Raw genomic sequence first — 24,893 nt, forward strand, 5'->3', positions numbered from 1 at the left:
GCCATGGCAACAGATGGAGAGGCCCCGCCAGACCCTTCTGGGCCTGGGCTCCACCCTGCCTGGTTCTAAATGTGCCCCCAGCCCCTGGCCTCCAGCCCGGCTCAGCCCCCCCCCACTAGGCATGTGGCCCCTCAGCTCTTCTTTTGGGGGGAGGGGGGGATCTGGTCCGTCAGCTCCATTATCTCTGTCTCCTTTCAGCCCCGCCCCGTGTCCCGCCCCCAGACACGTCCCCTCCTCCCCCCCAGAGCTGGGAGCCGGCTTCTCTCCTGTCCCTTTGCCAAAAGACACAGACCACGGGGCCTCGACTGCGGCCTGGGCCTCTGCAGGGCCAAGCCCCCTGTCCCCCGCCCGGCGTTCCTGCCACGCGGGGCACTGACCGTCACGGCCCCAGCTGGGAGATGTGGCTGCGGGATCGTTTAACCTCCCCCTAGTCAGCACCCGCTGCCCCCCCATCTCTCCCCTTGGGCTGCTCAGTCTCTTGCCGGCATCCGGCTCGTCTCCTGTTTGCAGACAGCAAGCGTGAAAAATCGAGACGGCGGTGGGGGGTAATAAGAAAGCCCCAAATATCGGGACTGTCCCTATAAAATCAGGACATCTGGTCACCCTACTAGCGAATCGCGGCCCGGGGCTAGGGACTGAACCCAGGAACCGTCCTGAGCGGACAGCGTGATCCACTGTAGCTGGAGCCAAGTCCTGTCACTGACAGCTGCGACCAGCTCCTCTCCCCTCTGCACTGGGCACCCAGAAGCCCCTCTGAGCAGCCCCAGAGGCAGCCCCCTGGCACTTTGTTTTCTGGGCTCGGATATTAACCAGGGCTTTACAACTCCCCCACCCGCAGCCTGCCGGCCCACGAAGCTGCAGGAGTCCCAGCTGAAGACAGACGGGGAACTCCGGGGGAACGTGAGTAATGGGGGCTGGTGTGTGGGGAATGACAAGGCTGGAAATGGGGTGGGGGGGCTGACGCTGGGGTGGCCGGACCGACCAGTGAGCGCAGATCCGATCGCTTGTAGAGAGGGGGGCTGCAAAGACTCTGGATTTCCCAAGGGAGACGCAAGGCGTGGGTCGAGGGGCAGGTGTGTGTGGGGGTGTGTGTGGAGGGGGGTTAGGTTCCATGTGATCAGTTGCAGCCTTGGGAAGCTGTCAGCAAAGAGCAGCTGGTGTCCTGCTGCAGTGATGCAAAGGCTCCCGGAAGCTGTATTACACAGTCAGCTGGTGTGTGAGTGGATGCGGGGGGGCGGGGGGGTGACACTGCAGCCTGCCATATCCTTGCTAGTGCAGGCCCCTCCGCTGAGGCCTGGTGGGGAGGGCAGAGATGGGGGCCGGGCAGGGCACCTTGCCCTCCTTCTCCCCAGGATGTGCATGTGGGGCAGGGGGCCAAGGTGGCTTGGTGTCAGCTGCTCCGTCCCTGGCCCATTTCATCCCGCCGGGCTCGGCTGCAGTGGGGGGCAGGTCCACACGTCGCTCCAAGGCAGGGGGTGCCAGGTACCGCACCGGGCCCCAGCTGGCCGGCTCATCGCCTCCCCCCCGCCAAGCCGCCCGTCTTGCCTCACCCCAGGATCTGCCCGCTCTCATCCTGGAGGCCGTGAAGGAGCTGGAAGGCGCCAAGCTGCAGGTGCTGAAGAGGCTGCACATCTGGAAGCGGCAGCAGCAGCTGGCGGGGAACGGGGCTGTCTTCGAGGAGAACCTGGCTCCGCTCCAGAAGAGGTGAGCCCCGGGGGGTGTTGGGGAGGGAGGAGCGTCCGTGCCTGAGGCGTGGCAGAGGCATTTCTCCCCACTTCTTGGGGGCTCCAGAGGGGGCACAGATCTCCTCCTTCTCCCAGTGCCTGTGCTATCCCTTGTTTCCATTGCTGGCGGCCCCACTGGGATCTGAGCCCCTCTCCCTCCCGCCCGAGGGTAGGAAGGGCTCCTGGCTGGACTGGTCTCTGGTGGTGGTGGTGGTGGGGGGGTGTCAAGCTGAGATGCAGAGAGATCAGCTGCCGCCTTTCTCCCAGAGCCCCTGGTCTGTTGGGCACTAGGTGGTGCTCCTGAGACGGGGTGGGATCCATCGGCACAGACTGGCCTCCGGCCCCAGCTCAGGGACCAGAGCTGGGCCATTGTCGCCGGCTCAGACGTGTCCCCTGCCCGGTTGCTTTTTCGGCAGGTGCGAGAATCTGGTGGACGTTTATTTCCAGCTGCAGCACCAGGTGGTAGCTGTCGGCGGGGAGCTGGGCTCCGACCTGCTCTCCCGGCTCCTGGAGCGGCTCAACACAGTGCTGAGTGCCCTGGTCGAAAGGTACCACGGGGCAGGGCCCCGGCCGGGGAGGGCAGTAGCTTGCCGGGGGGATGGGACTTGATGGCGTCCCCTGCTCTAATCACTAGACCCTACTTCTCTCCCAGAGCTGGGAAGCGAACCCAGGAGTCCTGGCTCCCAGCCCCCTGCTCTAACCACCTCTTTCCCAGAGCTGGGATTCAAACCCAGGCGTCCTGGATCCCAGCTCCTATCCAGCCTTGTTGCCTCTCCTGGTAGAAGGGCGAACGTGGCCCCAGCCCTGTGCTCTGATCTGGCTCTGGTGGGGGCAGGGGCGGGGGGCTCGGAGCAGAACAGGGTGGGTCTGGGAGGCTGGGATGGTTTGGGCCAGGGCGGGGTTAACATCTCAGCCGTCTGGGGCTGGGACGCTGGGAGCCTCCTGCCTCGGCGCCGGCGTCTGTGGCTACTTCTGGCCAAGTCACGGGCAACCCTTGACCCCTTCCCTGCCCCCCCCAGCTCCTTCCTGGTGGAGAAGCAGCCCCCGCAGGTGCTGAAGACCCAGACCAAGTTCCAGGCCAGTGTACGTTTCCTGCTGGGCCCCCGGTTGCTCCAGGCCTCGGCGAAGCCCTACGTGGTCAAAGCCGACATGGTGACGGAGAAGCAGGCCCGGGAGCTGGCGCTTGGTGGCTATGGCACCCCGCTCAGGTGAGCCGGTCCTGCTAGGGTGGTGGTGGTGGGAGGACAGATGCTCCCCCGCGCTGTACGCTGTGTCCCCCTGGGCTGTTAACCCCTCGCTGATCGCCCTCCCTCTTCCCTCCACCCCCGCAGCGAAAGCACTGGGGAGATCGTGCACAATACGGTCGCCCTGGAGATCAACTCCACCAACATCACGTCCTGCGCCACCTTCAAGAACATGGTGAGTCTGGCTGGGGTGCCCTCCTTCACCACCACCCCCGTTGGCGACAAGAGAGTGCTTGGGCCCAGGAGTCAAGAAGAGCAGTTTGGGGGGTAGGGAGAATTGCAGGGGGCTGCGGGTCAGGAGTGAGGGGCACCGCCAGAGTTGGGGGGAGCCCAGAGCTGGGCTAGCAGGGGCTGCGGGTCAGGAGTGAGGGGCACCGGCAGAGTTGGGGGGAGCCCAGGGCTGGGCTAGCGGGGGCTGCGGGTCAGGAGTGAGGGGCACCGGCAGAGTTGGGGGGAGCCCAGGGCTGGGCTAGCGGGGGCTGCGGGTCAGGAGTGAGGGGCACCGGCAGAGCTGGAGGTGGGGAGCCCAGGGCTGGGCCAGCAGGGGCTGTGGGTCAGGAGTGAGGGGCACCGGCAGAGTTGGGGGGAGCCCAGGGCTGGGCCAGCAGGGGCTGCGGGTCAGGAGTGAGGGGCACCGGCAGAGCTGGAGGTGGGGAGCCCAGGTCTGGGCTAGCGGGGGCTGTGGGTCAGGAGTGAGGGGCACCGGCAGAGCTGGAGGTGGGGAGCCCAGGTCTGGGCCAGCAGGGGCTGTGGGTCAGGAGTGAGGGGCACCGGCAGAGTTGGGGGGAGCCCAGGGCTGGGCCAGCAGGGGCTGCGGGTCAGGAGTGAGGGGCACCGGCAGAGCTGGAGGTGGGGAGCCCAGGTCTGGGCTAGCGGGGGCTGTGGGTCGGGAGTGAGGGGCAGCGGCAGAGTTGGGGGGAGCCCAGGGCTGGACTAGCGGGGGCTGCGGGTCGGGAGTGAGGGGCACCGGCAGAGCTGGGGGGAGCCCAGGGCTGGGCTAGCGGGGGCTGCGGGTCGGGAGTGAGGGGCACCGGCAGAGCTGGGGGTGGGGAGCCCAGGGCTGGGCTAGCAGGGGCTGCGGGTCGGGAGTGAGGGGCACCGGCAGAGCTGGGGGTGGGGAGCCCAGGGCTGGGCTAGCGGGGGCTGCGGGTCGGGAGTGAGGGGCACCGGCAGAGTTGGGGGGAGCCCAGGTCTGGGCCAGCAGGGGCTGCGGGTCAGGAGTGAGGGGCACCGGCAGAGCTGGAGGTGGGGAGCCCAGGTCTGGGCCAGCAGGGGCTGTGGGTCAGGAGTGAGGGGCACCGGCAGAGCTGGAGGTGGGGAGCCCAGGTCTGGGCTAGCGGGGGCTGTGGGTCGGGAGTGAGGGGCAGCGGCAGAGTTGGGGGGAGCCCAGGGCTGGACTAGCGGGGGCTGCGGGTCGGGAGTGAGGGGCACCGGCAGAGCTGGGGGGAGCCCAGGGCTGGGCTAGCGGGGGCTGCGGGTCGGGAGTGAGGGGCACCGGCAGAGCTGGGGGTGGGGAGCCCAGGGCTGGGCTAGCAGGGGCTGCGGGTCGGGAGTGAGGGGCACCGGCAGAGCTGGGGGTGGGGAGCCCAGGGCTGGGCTAGCGGGGGCTGCGGGTCGGGAGTGAGGGGCACCGGCAGAGCTGGAGGTGGGGAGCCCAGGTCTGGGCCAGCAGGGGCTGTGGGTCAGGAGTGAGGGGCACCGGCAGAGTTGGGGGGAGCCCAGGGCTGGGCTAGCGGGGGCTGCGGGTCGGGAGTGAGGGGCACCGGCAGAGCTGGGGGGGGAGCTGAGGGCTGGGCCAGCAGGGGCTGTGGGTCAGGAGTGAGGGGCACCGGCAGAGCTGGGGGGAGCCCAGGGCTGGGCTAGCAGGGGCTGCGGGTCGGGAGTGAGGGGCACCGGCAGAGCTGGGGGTGGGAGCTCTGGTAACGCCAAGCGAAGGTGCTTGCGCCCCTCCTGGGGGGACCGTGTCACCGCAGGCCCGGGGGTGACTCGCTCTGTCCCAGCAGCTGCTGAAGAAGATCAGGCGCTGCGAACGCAAGGGCTCTGAGTCGGTAACGGAGGAGAAATGCGCCGTGCTCTTCAGCACCGACGTCACCTTGGGTCCCGGCAACCTGCCTTTCCACCTGCAGGTACGCGGCTGCTGCTCCAGGGGAGGGTGGCTCCCAGCTCCCTGTCCTGCCCCTGGACCCTGCCTGCGGCGGTGGGGGAGGGAGCAGAGCCGAGGGTCCCCACCAGGACGCCTGGGTCCATTTGCATCGGGGGCCAGGACTCGGCTCCGTTCCTCCGAGGCTGCTGGACACAGACGCACCCCGGGGCTCGCCTGGGACCCTTGCCTACCCCAGTGTCGGTGTGTGCACCTGCTGGGCCGTCGCCCGGCCTGATGCCAGGGCGGGGTTGGGCACAGGGGTCCCATCCCCTGCCCCCAGTGACGGGCCGGCGCTTCGTGCTCCCCCCTCCAGGCCCTGTCTCTGCCGATCGTGGTCATTGTGCACGGGAACCAAGACAACAATGCCAAGGCGACCGTGCTGTGGGACAACGCGTTCTCCGAGCTGGTGAGTGCGGCGAGGGGGCTGGGAGCTGGACTCTGGGTTCTTTCCCCAGAGCTGGGAGGGGAGCGGGCTCCGGTCGTTAGAGCAGAGGGCCTGGGAGCCAGGACTCCTGGGTTCTCTCCCTGGCTTTGGGAGGGGAGTGGGGTCTAGTGGGTAAAGCAGGGCGTCTGGGAACCAGGGCTCCTGGGTTCTCTCCCTGGCTTTGGGAGGGGAGTGGGGTCTAGTGGGTAAAGGAGGGGGGCTGGGAACCAGGGCTCCTGGGTTCTCTCCCTGGCTTTGGGAGGGGAGTGGGGTCTAGTGGGTAAAGGAGGGGGGCTGGGAACCAGGGCTCCTGGGTTCTCTCCCTGGCTTTGGGAGGGGAGTGGGGTCTAGTGGGTAAAGCAGGGGGGCTGGGAACCAGGACTCCTGGGTTCTCTCCCTGGCTTTGGGAGGGGAGTGGGGTCTAGTGGGTAAAGCAGGGGGGCTGGGAACCAGGACTCCTGGGTTCTCTCCCTGGCTTTGGGAGTGGAGTGGGGTCTAGTGGGTAAAGCAGGGGTGCTGGGAACCAGGACTCCTGGGTTCTCTCCCTGGCTTTGGGAGGGGAGTGGGGTCTAGTGGGTAAAGGAGGGGGGCTGGGAACCAGGGCTCCTGGGTTCTCTCCCTGGCTTTGGGAGGGGAGTGGGGTCTAGTGGGTAAAGCAGGGGGGCTGGGAACCAGGGCTCCTGGGTTCTCTCCCTGGCTTTGGGAGGGGAGTGGGGTCTAGTGGGTAAAGCAGGGGGGCTGGGAACCAGGGCTCCTGGGTTCTCTCCCTGGCTTTGGGAGGGGAGTGGGGTCTAGTGGGTAAAGCAGGGGGGCTGGGAACCAGGACTCCTGGGTTCTCTCCCTGGCTTTGGGAGGGGAGTGGGGTCTAGTGGGTAAAGCAGGGGGGCTGGGAACCAGGGCTCCTGGGTTCTCTCCCTGGCTTTGGGAGGGGAGTGGGGTCTAGTGGGTAAAGCAGGGGTGCTGGGAACCAGGGCTCCTGGGTTCTCTCCCTGGCTTTGGGAGGGGAGTGGGGTCTAGTGGGTAAAGCAGGGGTGCTGGGAACCAGGGCTCCTGGGTTCATTTGCTGATCTTGGCCTGGCTGCTCCGCACTAATGAAGGAACGAGGAGGAGAGTTTAACTCCGAACTCGCTGGCTGCCAAGTGCTGGTGGGGCCTGGGCCGCTCGGCGCCCGGACGCGGCTACCCCGAGGACACGGAAACCCAGTGGCCCGGCTCCCGGTGTGGCAGGGCAGGGGGCTGGGGTGCCGGGGCTGGGGCCTGACCCTCCCTCCGTGTCCTGGGGCAGGAGCGGGTCCCGTTCGTGGTGGCCGAGCGGGTGCCCTGGGAGAAGATGTGCGAGACGCTCAACCTGCGTTTCATGGCGGAGGTGCAGACCAGCAAGGGGCTGCTGCCGGAACATTACTTCTTCCTGGCCCAGAAAATCTTCAACAACAGCAGCGCCAGCCCCGAGGACTTCCACAACCGCAGCGTCTCCTGGGCCCAGTTCAACAAGGTGAGGGGTGGGGGGCGGCCAGGGCAGGCTGGGGGGGGCAGGCTGTGCCCTCGGGGACCCAGCCTCACCCCCTCTCTCCGGCTGCTCACAGGAGATCCTGCCTGGCCGGGGATTCACCTTCTGGCAGTGGTTTGACGGGGTCCTCGACCTCACCAAGAGGTGCCTCAAAAGCTACTGGTCAGACAGGTGGGTGCCTCGGCGTCGGCCTGGTAAAGGCTGGATGGGGTGGGGGTGTAGGGGTTCACCTCAAGAGTGGCAGAGCCAGGGACAGAACCCAGGTGTCCTGCTCCCCGCCCCACGTGTTAACCAACAGACGCTGCTCTCCTCCCAGAGCTAGGGATGGAACCCAGGTGTCCTGACTCCCAGCCCTTCCCCTCCCTACGCATTAACCAATAGACCCCGCTGTCTTCCCAGAGCTAGGGATAGAACCCAGGCGTCCTGCTCCCCGCCCCACGTGTTAACCAATAGACGCCACTCTCCTCCCAGAGCTAGGGATAGAACCCAGGCATCCTGCTCCCAGCCCCCACGGGTTAACCAATAGACGCTGCTCTCCTCTCAGAGCTAGGGATAGAACCCAGGCATCCTGCTCCCAGCCCCTCCCCCCCACGTTAACCAATAGACGCTGCTCTCCTCCCAGAGGTAGGGGTGGAACCCAGGCTTCCTGCTCCCAGCCGCCACGGGTTAACCAATAGACCCCACTCTCCTCCCAGAGCTAGGGATGGAACCCAGGCATCCTGCTCCCAGCCCCACGTGTTAACCAATAGACGCCACTCTCCTCCCAGAGCTAGGGATGGAACCCAGGCGTCCTGCTCCCCGCCCCACGGGTTAACCAATAGACCCCGCTCTCCTCCCAGAGCTAGGGATGGAACCCAGGCATCCTGCTCCCCGCCCCACGGGTTAACCAATAGACGCCACTCTCCTCCCAGAGCTAGGGATAGAACCCAGGCATCCTGCTCTCAGCCCTTCCCCCCCACGTTAACCAATAGACGCTGCTCTCCTCCCAGAGGTAGGGGTGGAACCCAGGCATCCTGCTCCCAGCCCCCACGGGTTAACCAATAGACCCCGCTCTCCTCCCAGAGGTAGGGGTGGAACCCAGGCATCCTGCTCCCAGCCCCCACGGGTTAACCAATAGACCCCGCTCTCCTCCCAGAGCTAGGCATGGAACCCAGGCATCCTGCTCCCAGCCCCCTGCTCTAATCACTAGACCCCATTGCCCTCCTGGTGCTGAGGACTGAAGAACCCAGGCGTCCTGAGACCCAGCCCTCCCCCTCCATCCTAGAAAAGGCCCCCCCGTTTCCCTTGCCCAATGAAATGGGAGGGGAGGGAGGCAGACAGAGGAGTGGCTGTAGCTTGCTCTCTGATCCCTCTGTTGTTCCCCCCCCCCCCCCGGCCGTTTCCCCCCCAGGCTCATCATCGGCTTCATCAGCAAGCAGTACGTCAGCAAGCTGCTGGGCCCGAAGCCCGACGGGACCTTCCTGCTGCGCTTCAGCGACTCGGAGATCGGCGGCATCACCATCGCCCACGTCATCCGCGGCAAGGACGGTAGGAGGGGGGCGCCCCCTGCCCTGCCCCCCGGCTAGGGGCTCGCTGGACGGGGCTGGGGGGGGTGCAGGGTTCTCTCTGGGTGCCGGAGAGCGCAGCACTCGGCCCCAGCCAGCAGGGGGCAGGAGAGCTGAGCCCCAGGCAGGGGTAAGGGGGCCGGAGCAGGGGGCCCCCCCGCCCACGCTGAGCCGCCGCGCTGTGCACACCCCAGGCTCCGTCCAGGTGGAGAACATCCAGCCCTTCTCTGCCAAGGACCTGCACATCCGCTCCCTGGGTGACCGCATCCGAGACCTGGCCCAGCTCCGCAACCTCTATCCCGACAAGCCCAAGGACCAGGCCTTCGGCAGCCACTACAACAGTGAGTGTCCGGGGGGCTCCCCCACGCACCCCCAAAGCCTCCAGACTCCTGGCCCCTGCTGCCGCGGGCTCACCGCTCCCCCACTGGGCCTATGGGGCGGGTGACAGCAGAGCCAGAGCCCTCCACCCCTTCCCGGCCTGACCCCAGGGCCTCTCTGCCCCCAGCCCCCGTCCCTTGCAGGGTGCGGCAGGTGGGTGGTTCTGTGCTGCCCCGAATGGGGCAAGATCAAATCCAGGGCTGGGCAACATACCCCGGAGAGGGTGATGGGAGCAGGATCGGTGCAGCTGCATCCCCGCCCCGGGCCAGGGCAGGCCCAGGAAGGTAAAGTCCCCAAGTGGTGAGGTGAGCAGAGGGGATTGCCTGGCCCCACCCCCACATGGACCCCTCCCCACCTTGGAGCAGAGTGTCCCCCCACCCCCACTTCCCTGGGTTTGACTCCCGGAGGGTTCACCAGCTCTTTCCTCCTGCAGAGGAGCAGATGGGGAAGGACGGCAGAGGCTACGTCTCCACCGCCATCAAGATGACAGTGGAAAGTGAAAGGTAGGTTGTGGGGTATGAGGGGCAGCCCTGCCCCAGGCTGTGTTGTTCCCCGGGGCCCGGAGCTGCCCGTCAGCCGTTCCCCAGGGCTGGCCTCCCATCAGCTGTTTGGCCAGTGGAGGGAGATGCTCCTGGGAGGGTGGAGAGCAGCGGGGGGGCGGGGGTGTGGGGGGTGTGGGAGGGCCGTGGGGGAGGGGGTGGGAAGAGGGGGAGTGAGGGTGGGGCCATGGGGAAGGGGCGGAGCCAGGATGGAGCACCCACCAGGACAAGTAAAAGTCCATGCGTGTGCCCCCGACGCCCTGACAGCCCCCCTCGCTGCCCCTCTCACTGTCCCCCCGTCATGCTGCTCCCATGAATGGTGGCCATGTGTCTCCACAGGGATCAGAAGCTGCCCCCCCAGGAGTCTGTCCCACCCCCCGCCCCGGCGAACATGTACAGCCTGCCAGCGCCACCCCCCGAGCAGCCCATGGACCACCTGTGCCAGGTGCTGGCGCCCAACATGCGGTAAGACCCCAGCTCCCACCCTGCTGCTTTCAGTAAGTGCCTGGTCGATATGTGAGGCCCCAGCACAGGGGCCAGCAGGTCGGACTGCCGATCTGTGCCCACAGGGGTTGGATGAAGCCAGCCAAGCTTGTGCCAAGCGGGGACCCAAGCCAGGTCTTAACCCCAGATGGCCATGGGGGAGAGGCCAGTGCCCTGCGGCATCCAGCCCCGGATGTTGCAGTTCAGCCTGTGTCCCCTGCTGCTGTGTCACTCCCTGGGGCAATTAGAGCAGCCCCAGGGCTGCTCTATCTTAGGCTCTTGGACCCTGGCATGTGGAGAATACCCATAATGCTGTGTGCTCCCGCCACGGCCCTTACGCTGGGGGTTGTTGCCGGAGCGGCCTGAGGGGCCTGAGATTCTGACCCAGTGCTAAGGCCGTGTGCATCTGTGTTTGCTGCCAGCCCTCCCGCGTTCCCTGCCCAGATGGTCCTGCCCCAGTTCCATGCCCCGGAGGAGACCAGCATGGGCATCCCCAGTGCCTCCAATTTCCACAGGTAGGGGCAGTGCCGCTCGCGCCAGGCTCTGGGGTGCAGCGGGCGCTGCGGGCAGGGCTGCTCTGGGAGAAGGGGGCCAGGGCCGATTTGGGCTGCGTGGGGCATGGGCGGTGGATGCTGTACGAGTGAAACCAGGGAGCAGCTGCTGCCCGTAGGCCAATGCACCTGCTCCGGCAGCTTTTCCAGGCCAGCTGGATGCTCCTCCATCCACTCCAGCCTCTTCGAGGGGAAAAGCCGGAATCCTAGTTCCCTGCCCTGCCCCTAGACCCAGCCCTGGGGCCGGATCGAAAGCCCCGTGCCCTGTTCCCCACCCCCGAGCCAGCCAGTCCAGCTTGCAGTGGGGAGGGCTGGACCCCCCGGGCCAGCTTCCACTCTAGGACCCTTTGGGGCACTTGCTGAGGGGGCAGTGGTGTTTCCCAGTCCCTGGAGAGCAAGGGGTTAATCTCACCTTACCCGTCTCCTGCAGCCCCTTTAAAAACTCCCCGTTTTTATCCCTGCTGCAGCCCCCCGACACTCCTCCCGGCGCCCGTGAGCACCACGACCACCCCGCTGCCCCTCGGCCCCAACGTCGCCTTCGGCTGCCAGCCCCTGTCGCCGTAAGACAACCAGCCCCCGCCTCTGCGAGACCCCTACCCCAGGGTTCCCCACCCTGGGGCCAGCTAGAGGGGAAAAGCCCCATGTCCCAGTCTGGTGCCCCCTAGAGGGGAATGGGACAAGGGCGGGAGCTGGCGCTCCTAGAGGGGAAAAGCCCCATGTCCCATTGCCTACCCTGGGGCTAGCGTTGGAGCTGGCGCCCCCTAGAGCAGAAAGGCCCCAGGAGGGGGAATGGGACATGGGGCCAGGGTGGGGGCTGGCGCCCCCTAGAGGGGAAAGGCCCCAGGGCGGGGAATGGGACATGGGGCCAGGGTGGGGGCTGGCGCCCCCTAGAGGGGAAAGGCCCCAGGGCGGGGAATGGGACATGGGGCCAGGGCGGGGGCTGGCGCCCCCTAGAGGGGAAAGGCCCCAGGGTGGGGCGTGGGGGGAGCTGGCACCCCTAGAGGGGAAAGGCCCCAGGATGGGGAATGGGATGTGGGGCGTGGGGGGAGCTGGCACCCCTAGAGGGGAAAGGCCCCAGGGCGGGGAATGGGACATGGGGCCAGGGTGGGGGCTGGCGCCCCCTAGAGGGGAAAGGCCCCAGGGCGGGGAATGGGACATGGGGCCAGGGTGGGGGCTGGCGCCCCCTAGAGGGGAAAGGCCCCAGGGCGGGGAATGGGACATGGGGCCAGGGCGGGGGCTGGCGCCCCCTAGAGGGGAAAGGCCCCAGGGCGGGGAATGGGACATGGGGCCAGGGTGGGGGCTGGCGCCCCCTAGAGGGGAAAGGCCCCAGGGCGGGGAATGGGACATGGGGCCAGGGTGGGGGCTGGCGCCCCCTAGAGGGGAAAGGCCCCAGGGCGGGGAATGGGACATGGGGCCAGGGCGGGGGCTGGCGCCCCCTAGAGGGGAAAGGCCCCAGGGTGGGGCGTGGGGGGAGCTGGCACCCCTAGAGGGGAAAGGCCCCAGGATGGGGAATGGGATGTGGGGCGTGGGGGGAGCTGGCACCCCTAGAGGGGAAAGGCCCCAGGGCGGGGAATGGGACGTGGGGCCAGGGTGGGGGCTGGCGCCCCCTACAGAAGAAAGGCCCCAGGGCGGGGAATGGGACATGGGGCCAGGGCGGGGGCTGGCGCCCCCTAGAGGAGAAAGGCCCCAGGGTGGGGCGTGGGGGGAGCTGGCACCCCTAGAGGGGAAAGGCCCCAGGATGGGGAATGGGACATGGGGCCAGGGAAGGAGCTGGCGCCCCCTACAGAAGAAAGGCCCCAGGGCGGGGAATGGGACACGGGGCCAGGGTGGGGACTGGTGCCCGGTGCCCATTCCTCCCCCAGCTCCCTCTCACCAGCTGCTCTGTGCCCCGCAGGGATTTGATGCCCTACAGGTATTTGCCGGGGGACCCCCTGCCCCTTGTCCTGGAGGACCTGTCGCCCAACCCCATGGATGAGGAGATGCCGGAAATCGCCCCCTTCTCACCCACCGGCCACGTCTCGCCCTTTGGGACCCTCCTGCCGGCCCCTCCCCAGCTGCTGGCGGCGAGGTAAGTGCCCCCAGAGGGGAGGGGAGGGATGGGGGGCTGGGCTGTGGCCACCTTCCCAACCCGTCACCTCTTTTCTCCCCCCCGCCAGCCTGGGCAACAATGTGGACTTGCCCTCGGAGGACGAGATCACCCAGCTCCTGTACGAGGCACAGATGGAGGAGGGGCTCCAGCCCCCCACACAGCCCTGCAGCTACGGGGACCCCATGGCCAACCCCAGCTGGTGACCTCGCTGCGGGGGGGCCTCCTGCTGGACACTTTGGAGAGCAGCTCCCCTCCAGGAGAGACGGGGCGAGGGGCTGGGGGTCTCGGCTAGGACCCTCGGGACCTGCCCCAGCCGGACTTGTGTGTGGGACTGAGCCACACTTGAGGGCTTGACTGGGGGGGGGGCAGTGTGGCACTTGGGGGCCGTCAGCGTGTCCCCCCCCCCCACTGCCTTGTATCAGCCACTTACAAACATCACACCATGGAACACACTGACCCCCCCCCAGCCTGTCCTGGGGCTGGCACCCATGGCAGCAGGGGCACCCTCCTTCCCCCCCACCCCCACTGGGCTGCTGGAGGGGGGGGCGGGAGGAAGGGAGCACCCATTGGAGAAGGGGCTCTGGGAGGCCCGGATTTCAGCCTGGGGTGCGTGTTGGGGGGAGCCTGTTCTCTGGGCAGGGGAGAGTGAGGTCAGGCTGGCTATGTGGCCCCCCCATCGCTGCAGCCTAGGGATGGCCCTGGGCATTAGTGGCTGGGGCTGGGCAGGGGGATAAGGAACCAGCAAAGCTTTCCAGGGGGAGGGGGGCAGCCAGGCCCCCTTCCCCCAGTGAGGTCTGATTTCCTCTGGGCCTGGGCAGAGCCCTTAGGGATCAATCCCCACAGCCGGTTCCTGCAGCAGGTGCCCCCCTCCCCTCTTCCCCAGAGCCGGGGCGGGGGGCCCAGACCCAGGGCCTGGCTGGAGGAGCCGGGGGGGGCAGGGGAAAGGCTCTTAGGGGGGCTGGGATGAGTCTAGAGGGTGGGGGCTGAGAGTTGGTTTAAAGGGCCTCCCCTCCAGCCTTCGCCGCCATCCTTCCCTGCCCCCCAGCTAGGCACCTGCCCCTCCTCCGTCTCTGGTCACAGGCCCTGCCCCGGGGCTGGCATGAAGGCCACAGCCCGGCAGAGGGTAGAGCTGGATGCTGGCCTGCCCCACGTGCCCCATGGGGGGGCAGGGGAAGCTGGCTCAGCCCTCCCACCTGCAGGGGGCCAGAGGCAGAGTCGATGCACGCTGCCTGCATGGGGCTTTGCTACTAAACGCTACGGAAAGAGATTCTGCCTCAGTTTCCCCACCCCCACCCACAGGGCAGCCAGTGCCTCTCGCTCCCGCCCCAGCCCCCTGCTAGCCCAGCTCTCCCCGACCTTTGCTGCTGCCCCTCGTCTATTGCCCCCTGTGCTCTGCTGCCCATTCCCATCCCAGCCCCCGACCCCCCATTGCAGCTCGGGAGCGGAGAGGGGATTAAGCCATAAAATAAAGTTTTATTCCAAAATAACAAAATAAATAATCTACTGTACACGCTGCAAAGGAAACGTTGCTAATGCTCTAAGCCGGCGGCCTACGGGAGGGTGTCCGGGTCTCGAACCAGTGCAGCCGGGAACGGGGGGAGCTCCAAAGTGCAGCCCAGACCCGCCCCAGCGAGTGAGGAGGGGAACAGCCTCCTGTGGAATATGCTGGGGGCAGTGACACTGGTGCTGAGCCCCCCCATCTTTTCCCTGGTGCCCCCCCAGCAGCCAGGTGGCTATTTAATCTGTTCTGCCCCCCTGTGGTGGTGACATGGGGCAGGGGGTACCCTGATTGTCCCATTAAATCTCTCCCCCCCCCCGTGCTAAGGCCCCCCTATGCTGGGGGCTGGGGCAGGGTCCGGGGAGGTGGACTCTCTGCCCTGTACCCTGAACTGTGTGCAAACAGCTGGCTCCTGAGCCTCTGGGGTGAGGAGGGGGGTGCACAAAGGACAGCATGTCCCCCCCACACACATCCCCAGCCTTGCAGGAGTGGTCAGCTGGGAGCAGGGATGGGTGTTAGGTTTTGGGGTGTGGGGCTTGCAGACTGGGACAATTGCTGGGCCGGTGAATGTGGGGGGTAGATAGGGAGCAGTGGTGGAAGAGGGAATTTGGGGGGGTGTCCCCCCCTCAGGACCTCCCTGCGGGGGAGGCTGGGCCAGACCCTCTGAACTCAGAATCCTTCTCCTAGGCCCCCCGGGATCACCCCCTGGCCCCTTCAGCCCTCCCAGGCCCTTTCAGCCCCCCCATTCTTGTGCTTTGCCTGCAAGAGCCCTTCCCTCTTCCTGGGGTTCCCCCCCCCAGCTCCTTTCTTCTCCCTGTCTCTCCGGGGGGAAATGAATGTCACCCCCCCTTAAAACCTCCTGGAACTGAAGAGTTACACTTCCTATCACCCCAGCTGGGGGGAGACCTGGGGCTAGAGCAGCCAGCTGCGAGTGCAGGGGGCCAGGGTGGGTTCTGGAGGGGGGGCAGTCGGACTCTGCCCAGCCGGTTACATTCACGGCGCTGTGCCCTCCCTGCTGGCACTGTCCCTGTGCCCTGGGCATGGCCTGCTTGCTGCCCAGCCTCCCGGTGCCCCTGGGCCTGGCTCTCTGGGGAGCACACGGAGAGGGGGGGGGCTCCAGCTCCAGGAGAGATCATGGGGGGGCCTTCCAGTCCTGTGGTTATTGCTTGTTAGTGGAGACGGGGGAGCTGCCGTGGGCCCCACCCCCCAACCCGGGGGGCTTCGGCAGCTCACTGCCGGCTGGTCTCCTGCTCCACCTTGACACTGCTCCGGTGGGACTCGGCCTGGGCTGGGGGGGCCCCCTCTGCCAGCCCGTCCTCGAACTCTGCAGGGAGACAGGATCAGGTCAGCCTGAGGGCCCCCCCAGAGGAAACACCCTCCCCCCACCCCCACAGGCTGCTTTCAATGGGGTTCCCAGGACGTCATCCACCCCCGCCCCCACCACTTCCTTCCTCTCTGGTCTGGGCGGGGGCTGGGAGGGGGCAGGGCTGGGTGGAATTTCCACAATTGTTTCTTTTTTCCATTCAGTAACCGGTGAGACAAAGAGCAAATCACAGAGCTGGGCCTGGGCCCCCCAGCCCTGCCGGTGCCCCTCACTCCCGACCCGCAGCCCCTGCTAGCCCAGCCCTGGGATCCCCACCCCCAGCTCTGCCGGTGCCCCTCACTCCCGACCCGCAGCCCCTGCTAGCCCAGCCCTGGGATCCCCACCCCCAGCCCTGCCGGTGCCCCTCACTCCCGACCCGCAGCCCCTGCTAGCCCAGCCCTGGGCTCCCCACCTCCAGCTCTGCCAGTGACCCTCACTCCCGACCCGCAGCCCCTGCTAGCCCAGCCCTGGGATCCCCTCCCCCAGCCCTGCCGGTGCCCCTCACTCCCGACCCGCAGCCCCTGCTAGCCCAGCCCTGGGATCCCCACCCCCAGCCCTGCCGGTGCCCCTCACTCCCGACCCGCAGCCCCTGCTAGCCCAGCCCTGGGATCCCCACCCCCAGCCCTGCCGGTGCCCCTCACTCCCGACCCGCAGCCCCTGCTAACCCAGCCCTGGGCTCCCCACCGCCAGTCCTGCCGGTGCCCCTCACTCCCGACCCGCAGCCCCTGCTAACCCAGCCCTGGGCTCCCCACCGCCAGTCCTGCCGGTGCCCCTCACTCCCGACCCGCAGCCCCCTGCTAGCCCAGCCCTGGGCTCCCCACCCCCAGCCCTGCCGGTGCCCCTCACTCCCGACCTGCAGCCCCTGGGCTCCCCCACAGCTCTCAGCCCCAAGCTGGGTGCAGGGAACAGCCCATGTGGGTATAAATCCTGACCTCTCTCCCCCAGCCAGGTACCACCCCAAGGCACCTGCCCCACCCCCACTATCCCATCCCTAACCCCCGGGGCGCAGGCCCCATGACCCCCTTTCACCCCTCCCCCTCCTGGGAGCAGGGCTGGAGGGGGCAGCTCACCTGGGCCCGGGGACTTGCCTGGCAGGCAGGGGCTGAGGCGCCCGACACGCTCGTGGGACACCAGCCGGGCCAGGCGCAGCCCCTCGTCCATCAGCGTCTGCTGCAGGATGTGGCGGCTCCAGAGCCCGTGGGGGGGGAGGCTGAGGGGCAGGTCGGGGGCGGTGCTGGGGGGCGGCGTGAGGCGGGGGCAGGAGCTGACGGCTGCAGAGAGAGCGAGTGTGGGTCAGTGGGCCCCATGGGGGTCGGGGACAGAGTCGGGTGCCAGGGGCTGCAGTCTTTGCCTCCCTATAGCAGCTCTGGGGGGTAGATGCACGGGAACCCTGCCCCCCAAGCCCAGGAACACATGGGGGGGGGGGGTCTGTCCTGCCCTGGATCTGGGCGAGTGCCCTTGGCCGGGGAAGGTCCCTGTGGTGCTGACGGGGCTAATCAGTACAAAGCCCCCCGCCACCCCCGCTCCCCACTCACCCTGCAGATGCCCATCCAGGCTCTCTCCCGACAGGCTGGCCGTGTCCTCCTCCAGGCTGGCTCTGTACGGGGGGGCGTAGGACTCCGACCCCCCCGGCAGCTGCAGGGGCTCAGGGCGGCTCTGCTCACCCACCTGCGGGGCAAGCGGCTGTTTAGAGGGGGGTGGAGGGGGTGTCAGACCCCGCCTAGTGCCCAGCCGGACAGGATAGAGGCACCAAGCTCAGGCAGCCGCAGGTAGCTGACGCGGGGGTGAGCCGGACCCCACCCCCAGTGCCAGCTCCTCTCCTTCGCCCGCTGCTCCAGCGCCCCCAAAGCCGGGTGTCTTCCCCCCCCCCCACCAGCAGCACCCCCGGGACACACACGGGCACCCGCCCGCCCAGCACCCACCTCCTGCTTCAGCTTTTTGGGCTGCACGGCTCCGCTCTCGTCCGGATGCGACCTGTGCGGAAGCGACAGGACAAAGCGTCAGGGGCCGGGAGGCACTGCCGGGAGCCCCCCAGGGCAGAAGGGCTCAGACCCCGGCGGCTCGAGGGGCAGGCAGAGACCCTGCAGCCCGGAGGATACCGGAGCCGATGGGTCATGGTGCCGCTCCAACGCCGGGTCTCCTCCGGCTCAGCCACCCACCACTCCCTGGGGGGGACCAGCCCCGGCTAATCCAGGGAGAGGAGGGGGTTGCAATCCGGCACCTGTGGCACCTTGCCCCCCCACCCCCGGGCTCCCCAACGTCGCCCTCCCTGGGAAGCAGTGGCTCAGATGGAAAATATCCAAAGTGAAAGAGGAACTCTGGGCCGGGCTGCAGGGCAGGTGGGCAGCTGGCTCGGCGGAGGCGGGGGGACGAGAAATCCTGTGCATGGAGGGGAGGAAGAGGAGGATGAGGAAGGCAGCTTCCAATGCCCCCCTCCCCCACAAGAGGGAGCGGGCAGGGCGGCTCTGCTGGGCACTGGGGGCAGAGAGAGGCTGTGGGGGGAGCAGGAGTCTGCAGCAGCCTCCCCACAGCCTGATACCCCCTGTGCCCCTCACCCCACTGCCCTCCCCTGCACCCCACCCCACTCCTCTGCGCCCCACTGGCCTCCCTGCAGCCTCTATGGTCTGCTGCCCCATACCCCGAGCAACGCCAGGGCCAAGGGCCCCCCCAGCAGGGGGCCTCTCCGGGGGGGCCCAGCTCACCTGGCTCCCTTGAGCGAGGACAGGTAGGTGCTTTCCCGGGCCACCTGGCGCGACAGGGAGAACAGCTCCACCCGGCGCAGCAGCAGAGTGTGGTCGCGCAGGCAGAACTGCGCGGCCGCCTCGTTGATGGTGAGCTGGGGGGCCGAGACAGGCTGTTAGCGGGGCGGGGGGCTAGACGTGGGCTGAGGGGGACCCCAGGAGCCTTGACGCCATGGGGAGGGGCAGAGAGACAGGAACCGGGGATGGATGGGCCAAAGGCAGGATAAAGGATCTAGGGATGGATAAACAGAGGATGGAGGGATGGCAAGAGGTCCAGAATAGAATCCAGGTGTCCTGGCTCCCAGCCCCACCTCCCATCCATGGACTGTTGCAGTCAGACACAGGAGTCCCCTTCCGGAGCCATCCCACCCCAGAGGTGGCTGCACTGGGGGGGTGGTCTGGGCAAGGGCTCCCCTGTGGCCCCCCTGCTGCCAAGCCCCCCACCCTGGCGGCGTGTGCTGCCCCCGCTCACCTCGTGCAGCGTGAGCGGCTTGCCGTCGCGGCGCCGGGCCTCGCCCCGCCCGTAGATGGCGCTGTGCCGCCGGATCTCCTCCTCCTTGCGCCGGTCCCCGTCGTCCAGCTGGAAGATGTGCCCCACCGCCTTGGCCAGCTTCTTGTTGAGTTTCATCAGGGTGCGCAGCCCGGGCTCGCCCCCCCGCGGGCAGCTCTGCAGGAGCCGCTCCACGCTCTCCGCCACCGTCCTCGCCAGCTCCGGGTCCAGCTGCTCCGGGGCCGGATCCCCGCCTGCCCCTGGCGAGAAGGGGGGCGGCCCCCCGTCCTCCTCTGCGCCGCCCCCCTCCGACTCCGGGGTGCTCCGCCCTGGCCACTGGGGGGTGGGCAGGGGGGAGAGCTTCTCCCCCGGCTCCGAGGGGCTGCAGGCGGGCGGCGTGGCCTTGCCCGGGGCCTCGCCAGGGCTGGCGTGCCCGTTGCTGAGCGACTTGCGCCCGCCGCTCTCGGAGATCTTGAAGAGGGGGATGCTGCTGACGGGCAGGGAGGCCATGGGCTGGCTGAAGAGGCCAGGGTTGGCGGCCCACTCCCGCAGGGCCTTCTGGAGGCGCCGGACGTGCAGGGGCTTGGTGGCCATGCCGACCAGCGCCATGATCTCCAGGAACTCTTCCTCGCCCGCCTCACACAGCTGCTGCACGTCGTCCCCGCCCTGCTGGATGAAGGTCTCGTAGTAGGAGAGCAGGTTGGCCCGCTGCAGCACCCGGTACAGCTGCAGCTCGCCCAGGGTGCGGGGCAGGGCCATGGCGAGGGGCAGGCCTGTGGGAGGAAGAGGGGGCGTCAGTGCCAGGGCAGGGCATGGGGAGGGAGGGGGAGATGACTGGAGACCCAGCCACCAGCCAGAGCTCGACACGGCCGGGAGAGTTGGGGTCCCCAACCCAGCCCTTGGGAGAGGGAAGGTCACCGGCTAGTGTGTGGTAAGAGCCCGGGACACTGTACCAAAATCACTGCACTGCACCCAGCACCCCAACTTCCCCGCACTGCACCCCACCACTTCCCACACTGCACCCCACCAACCTCCCCACACTGCACCCAGCACCTTAACCTCCCGCCATTGTATGGCTGCAAACCCATCCACTGGATTCTGCACTGCACCCCACCAACCTCCCTGCACTGCACCCAGCACCCTAACCTCCCGACACTGCACCCAGCACCTTAACCTCCCACTATTGCATGGCTGCAAACCCACCCACTGGATTCTGCACTGCACCCCACCAACCTAACCTCCCAACACTGCATGGCTGCCAATCCATTCACTGCATTCTGTACTGCACCCCACCCACCTCCCCGCACTGCACCCAGCACCCTAACCTCCCGCCACTGCATGGCTGCAGCCCCCCTCACTGCATTCTGCACAGCACCCCACCAACACCCCACACTACACCCAGCACCTCCTTTACACTCCCCCCCATGTAGCCCAGCCCCCACTAAGGGGCAGTGCCTTGTACCCTCACAGAGAATCCGGCTTTTGTACATGCCACCGGGAGCCTGAGACATGCGTTGGTGTTTCCCGCGGGCTCCAGGGAGATGCCCGTGGATTCAGGGCAATGGGCGTGCTTGTGTGTGCAGTGTTTTGAAGGGTTCCTCTCTGGATCAGCTCAGCGCCCCGGGGCACACAAGTCCTGTGAGCACAGCTTGACCCCTTCCAATCTGGCACCTACGCAGCCCCACTGCCAGCACCCCCTGGAGCCAGAGCCGTTGGCAACTGGCTTGGAGACCCTGATAAGCAGGATCTCCCCTCTCCCCCGCCCAGTCCCACTACGATGCAATCTGGAGGGTCTCTCTCCTTGAGCCAAGAGAAGGACCCTGGGGCAGTGGCGGCCCCCAGACGGGTGGGGACAAGGCTGGAAGGGTCGCCCCACTGCTCACTGCCCCACAAGGACAAAGTGCTGTCCCAGCACCCCAACCGCAGGGACGTGCCATCCCTGAATAAGGAAGGAAGGAAGGAAGGGACCCCCCCCCATACACATTCCCCAGCATCTCAGCTCAGGCGCCTTAGTCCTGGTGCCTCTCCCATCAAGAAATTTTGAGCAGCAACGGTGGGGGGGGGGTCACAGTCCTGAGATGTCCATCCCCCCTAGCTCCGGCCTGGCTTTGGGCAGGGTAGCCAGCCCCTCAGGAGACGTCTCAGCACCTGGACAGCAAGGGGCAAATACTGCTCCAGGCCATGGGGGGTGGGGGCAGCACCCACAACCTCCCAGATTCTGGGAGACCTTCATGGTCCAGTGTCAGCAAAACCCAGACCCCTCCCTCCATGCCATCCTGTGCACCTCCTGCCCCAGGCTTCCCTCCCCAGGACCAGCCCCAGCCCCCCCATCCCACTCCCTCCCCCAAGCACCTCCCGCCCCCAGGCTTATGCCCCATGCCAGCCCCCAACTCCCCCTGCTGTCCCACCTGCCCAGCTCCCTGTCATGCCAGCCCCCTGCCCCCTGCCCCCAGCAACACCCATGCCTGCCCCCCAGTTCTGCCTGCCATGCCAGCCGCCTGCCCCCCGAGCTCTCCCTGCCATGCCAACCCCCCCGGTCCCCCCATGCTAGCCCTCCACCCCAGCTCTCCCTGCTGTGCCAGCCACCCCCCGGCTCCCCACCCCAGCTCTCCTTGCTGTGCCAGCCCCCCGGCTCCCCACCCCCAGCTCTCCTTGCTGTGCCAGCCCCCCGGCTCCCCACCCCCAGCTCTCCCTGCCGTGCCAACCTCCAGGTCCCCCCATGCTAGCCCCCCACCCTGCTGTGCCAGCCCCATGTCCCCCCCTTCGCTTACTGGCCTGGCTGGAGCCGCGCCGCGCCCCGCCCAGCCGCTGTGGAGCCCAACTCCCAGGCAGCGGGGGCCGGGCCGGGGGGTCTCCGGGGTCCCGCTGCCCCGGGCCCGCTGGATCGCGCCGCCGCTACCCCGCTCAGCGATGGCCGCTCGCTGCCTCCGCCGCTGCGCTCTGCGCACCGCCCACACCGGATTTACAGAGAAATAGCAGCGCCCGGCTGCGCTGCGCGGCGCGTGGGAGGCTCCGGGGGCGGGTTCCAGCGGCGCCTCCCTCCGCCTTGCTGGCCCCCGAGAGGGGTCCGGGGAGGGGGGCGCAGGCTGGGCAGGCGGAGGGTGTGGGGGGTCTGCGGGAGGGGGGCAGAGGCGCGCAGACTGGGCAGGGCCGAGGGGTCCCCAGGGCAAGGGGACACAGGGGGCATCCCTAGAGAGTCCAGAGGAAGCACGGGGGGGTCCCCATGGAGGGGGGGGACAGGGGCAGGGGAGGCGGAGGGTGTGGGGAGCCCGGGGGAAGGGAAGAGGGTGCAGGCTGGGCAGGGCAGAGGGGCGCAGGGGTCCCTAGGGCAGGGGGTGCAGGGAGCCCCAGGGGCAGGGGGCGCAGGGGGCATCCCTAGAGGATCCAGAGGAAGCACGGGGGGTCCCCCATGGAGAGGAGGGTGCAGGTAGGGCAGGACACAGGAGAGAGCACAGGAGCAGATCCAGAAAGCTGGGGCACCAACCCAAGGGGGACAAGGAGCATGGGGGGGGGCTTCTCTCGTGTTGTCTCCACCCAGGGAGTGTGGGTCACAGCGCCCTCCCCTACCCCTCGGTGCTGCTGGGCGGGAGGCCTGGGGCAGTGTCTGACGAGCCCACGCCAAGCGGGTGCCGGTTCCCCGGGGGGCCCATCTTGGGCCCTAGGCGATTCTAACCTCCTGTACTCCCGGTACGCACTGAGGACAAGCACCCCCCATTTAGCGCTCCCCCGGCGAAGAAAACTCCCCCCAATGGCTGGGGTGCCATCGCCAGAGTCCCCCCACCTGTATCATGCTGGGTGCCGTGGCCCCCACAGCAGCTGCCCTGGCGGGGAGGATAACAGCTTTCTACTGCCGCTGCCCACCAAGGGTGCTACTCCTCTAGCTCCTTTTGGGAGGAAGGCCCTGGGTTCAGCCCCACTGGAGTGGGGCAGGAGGGAGGGGAGATCCAGCCTGGCGCTCAGTCCCACCCACCAGCACCACGTGGGCTGTGGCCTTTGCTGGGGCAGAGGGAGCAGTGATTCATCTCGCTAGCAGAGGTCACGGCGTGGGTTGCCTCTGCCCCCTCCTTCTCTCTGCCTTGTGGGGGTGGGATGGGAGGTGAGCCCCACAGCCGTAGCTCCACTGGGCTCAGTGAGGCTGGACCCCGGCTGGTGTGAATGGGCCGTAGCTCCGTCGGGCTCCATGGGGCAGGATTCCTGGTTGGCGTGAATGGGCCGTAGCTCCACTGGGGTCAGTGGGGCTGGACCCCGGCTGGCGTGAATGGGCCGTAGCTCCGTCCGGCTCCATGGGGCAGGATTCCCGGCTGGCGTGAATGGGCCGTAACTCCACTGGGGTCAGTGGGGCGGGATCCCCGGCTGGCGTGAATGGGCCGTAGCTCCACTGGGGTCAGTGGGGCGGGATCCCCGGCTGGCGTGACTGGGCCGTAGCTCCATTGGGGTCAGTGGGGCCGGATCCCCGGCTGGTGTGAATGGGCCGTAGCTCTGTCGGGCTCCATGGGGCGGGATTCCCAGCTGGCGTGAATGGGCCATACCTGCATTGGGATCAGTGGGGCCAGATCCCTAGCTGGCGTGAAGGGGCCGTAGCTCCATTGGAGTCAGTGGGGCGGGATCCCCGGCTGGCGTGAATGGGCCATAGCTGCATTGGGGTCAGTGGGGCCGGATCCCCGGCTGGCGTGAATGGGCCGTAGCTCTGTCGGGCTCCATGGGGCGGGATCCCCGGCTGGCGTGAATGGGCCGTAGCTCCATTGGGGTCAGTGGGGCAGGATCCTCGGCTGGCGTGAATGGGCCGTAGCTCCATTGGGGTCAGTGGGGCAGGATCCTCGGCTGGCGTGAATGGGCCGTAGCTCCATTGGGGTCAGTGGGGCGGGATCCCCGGCTGGCGTGAATGGGCCGTAGCTCCATTGGGGTCAGTGGGGCGGGATCCTCGGCTGGCGTGAATGGGCCGTAGCTCCATTGGGGTCGGTGGGGCCGGATCTCCGGCTGGCATGAATGGGCCGTAGCTCCATTGGGGTCAGTGGGGCAGGATCCCCGGCTGGCGTGAATGGGCCGTAGCTCCACTGGGGTCAGTGGGGCGGGATCCCCGGCTGGTGTGAATGGGCCGTAGCTCCACTGGGGTCAGTGGGGCGGGATCCCCGGCTGGCGTGAATGGGCCGTAGCTCCATTGGGGTCAGTGGGGCGGGATCCTCGGCTGGCGTGAATGGGCCGTAGCTCCATTGGGGTCAGTGGGGCAGGATCCTCGGGTGGCGTGAATGGGCCGTAGCTCCATTGGGGTCAGTGGGGCGGGATCCTCAGCTGGCGTGAATGGGCCGTAGCTCCATTGGGGTTGGTGGGGCCGGATCCCCGGCTGGTGTGAATGGGCCGTAGCTCCATAGGGGTCAGTGGGGCTGGATCTCCGGCTGGCGTGAATGGGCTGAGGCTGCTCCATTGGGGTCAGTGATGTTGAATCTACATCACTTCACAGCAGCTGAGGATCTGGCCCCTCATTCATGGTTAACCCCTTGGGGTTCCCAGCCCCCTCCCTCCCGCTCTCCTCCGGGATCTAAGCTTCTTTCTTCCCCAAATCCATCGCTGGAGCTGGGTTGTTATACGGGAGTCTGAGCACCGGCCTGTTGTTCCAGGCAGGGGCCAGGGGCTGCAGGGGGTTTGTGTGCGGCTCCTGGGCAGGGCTGGGCTGGGGGCAATGTGGGGATCAGGGATGGGCACTGCGGGGGGCTGATGAGCAGGTGCCCTGTGGCCTTTTTCTCCCTTCCCTGCTGCTGTGAGAGGGGAAGCCCCTGCTCCCTGCACCCTCAGCCAGTCCCCCACCCCTGCTCCCTGCCCCCCCAGCCAGCCCCCTGCCCCTCTCCCACACCCCCTGCCCATCCCCCCAGCCTCCCCCTGCCCCTTTGCTCTGTGGCGCCCACGCAGCTCATTCAGCCGCGCTCCGGTAGCTATTTATAGCCCCGTTCAGGTCCCCGGCGCAGGCTGGTGGCTCAGCGAGATGGCAGGGCCGGGACTGCCTGGCGGGCGCCCAAATCCACCCACTCCCTGTCATGCCTCAGAGCAGCAGCTCCTGCTGGTCCCAGCCCCCCAGGGCCCCGCCGAGCACAGGCTAGTGTGGAGCGGGGTGGGGGGATGATGTCGAGGGCCCTGGAGGGTTTGTGTGCGACACGTGTGCACAGGGACATGTATGGACTAAG

At 67.7% G+C, this 24,893-nt stretch overlaps 2 protein-coding genes across 9 annotated transcripts in view; one reads left to right on the top strand and one right to left on the bottom strand.

Moving 5' to 3' along the window:
* STAT6 (signal transducer and activator of transcription 6) overlaps nucleotides 1–14,133 on the top strand; it is a 29,166-nt gene extending 15,033 nt beyond the window's left edge. For 4 of the 6 annotated variants that reach the window (XM_050925638.1, XM_050925637.1, XM_050925639.1 and 1 more), the window contains 17 exons: nucleotides 839–900; nucleotides 1,556–1,704; nucleotides 2,141–2,272; nucleotides 2,744–2,932; nucleotides 3,056–3,143; nucleotides 4,972–5,094; nucleotides 5,425–5,517; nucleotides 6,820–7,026; nucleotides 7,118–7,212; nucleotides 8,432–8,568; nucleotides 8,780–8,926; nucleotides 9,397–9,466; nucleotides 9,842–9,967; nucleotides 10,408–10,500; nucleotides 11,004–11,096; nucleotides 12,431–12,604; nucleotides 12,693–14,133. In XM_050925638.1, coding sequence (XP_050781595.1) covers nucleotides 839–900; nucleotides 1,556–1,704; nucleotides 2,141–2,272; nucleotides 2,744–2,932; nucleotides 3,056–3,143; nucleotides 4,972–5,094; nucleotides 5,425–5,517; nucleotides 6,820–7,026; nucleotides 7,118–7,212; nucleotides 8,432–8,568; nucleotides 8,780–8,926; nucleotides 9,397–9,466; nucleotides 9,842–9,967; nucleotides 10,408–10,500; nucleotides 11,004–11,096; nucleotides 12,431–12,604; nucleotides 12,693–12,828 — 2,114 coding nt within the window. In that variant the 3' untranslated portion in view covers nucleotides 12,829–14,133. The remainder of the gene's footprint in view (nucleotides 1–838; nucleotides 901–1,555; nucleotides 1,705–2,140; nucleotides 2,273–2,743; nucleotides 2,933–3,055; nucleotides 3,144–4,971; nucleotides 5,095–5,424; nucleotides 5,518–6,819; nucleotides 7,027–7,117; nucleotides 7,213–8,431; nucleotides 8,569–8,779; nucleotides 8,927–9,396; nucleotides 9,467–9,841; nucleotides 9,968–10,407; nucleotides 10,501–11,003; nucleotides 11,097–12,430; nucleotides 12,605–12,692) is intronic. The other 2 variants (XM_050925641.1, XM_050925640.1) reach the window with 2 other exon arrangements.
* Nucleotides 14,134–14,770: 637 nt separating this feature from the next.
* Nucleotides 14,771–21,501, bottom strand: NAB2 (NGFI-A binding protein 2). Of its 3 annotated transcripts, XM_050925645.1 has the most exons (7): nucleotides 21,489–21,501; nucleotides 18,700–19,490; nucleotides 18,189–18,322; nucleotides 17,409–17,460; nucleotides 17,022–17,154; nucleotides 16,557–16,757; nucleotides 14,771–15,447 (listed from the first exon to the last, which is right to left on the bottom strand). In XM_050925645.1, exons 2-7 carry the CDS (start codon nucleotides 19,474–19,476, stop codon nucleotides 15,353–15,355), a joined length of 1,392 nt encoding a protein of 463 aa, XP_050781602.1. In that variant the 5' UTR covers nucleotides 19,477–19,490; nucleotides 21,489–21,501; the 3' UTR covers nucleotides 14,771–15,352. The 3 variants fall into 3 exon arrangements, with proteins under 3 accessions (XP_050781602.1, XP_050781603.1, XP_050781604.1); XM_050925646.1 differs by lacking the exon at nucleotides 21,489–21,501 and having other exon boundaries at nucleotides 16,575–16,757; nucleotides 18,700–19,654; XM_050925647.1 differs by lacking the exons at nucleotides 16,557–16,757; nucleotides 21,489–21,501 and having other exon boundaries at nucleotides 18,700–19,654.
* Between the last annotated feature and the right edge of the window lie 3,392 nt (nucleotides 21,502–24,893).

Source organism: Gopherus flavomarginatus, chromosome 16 (assembly GCF_025201925.1).
Source record: "Gopherus flavomarginatus isolate rGopFla2 chromosome 16, rGopFla2.mat.asm, whole genome shotgun sequence".
Lineage (NCBI taxonomy): Eukaryota > Metazoa > Chordata > Testudines > Testudinidae > Gopherus > Gopherus flavomarginatus.

What these genes read in the sequence shown, in the direction of transcription:
- NAB2 (XM_050925645.1), bottom strand. Translation starts at nt 19,476, where the DNA reads ATGGCCCTGCCCCGCACCCTGGGCGAGCTGCAGCTGTACCGGGTGCTG. An exon ending in AGCCGCTCACGCTGCACGAG is followed by an intron (nt 18,323 to 18,699) that starts GTGAGCGGGGGC and finishes TCGGCCCCCCAG; the next exon opens with CTCACCATCAACGAGGCGGC. An exon ending in TCCTCGCTCAAGGGAGCCAG is followed by an intron (nt 17,461 to 18,188) that starts GTGAGCTGGGCC and finishes GCTTCCGCACAG; the next exon opens with GTCGCATCCGGACGAGAGCG.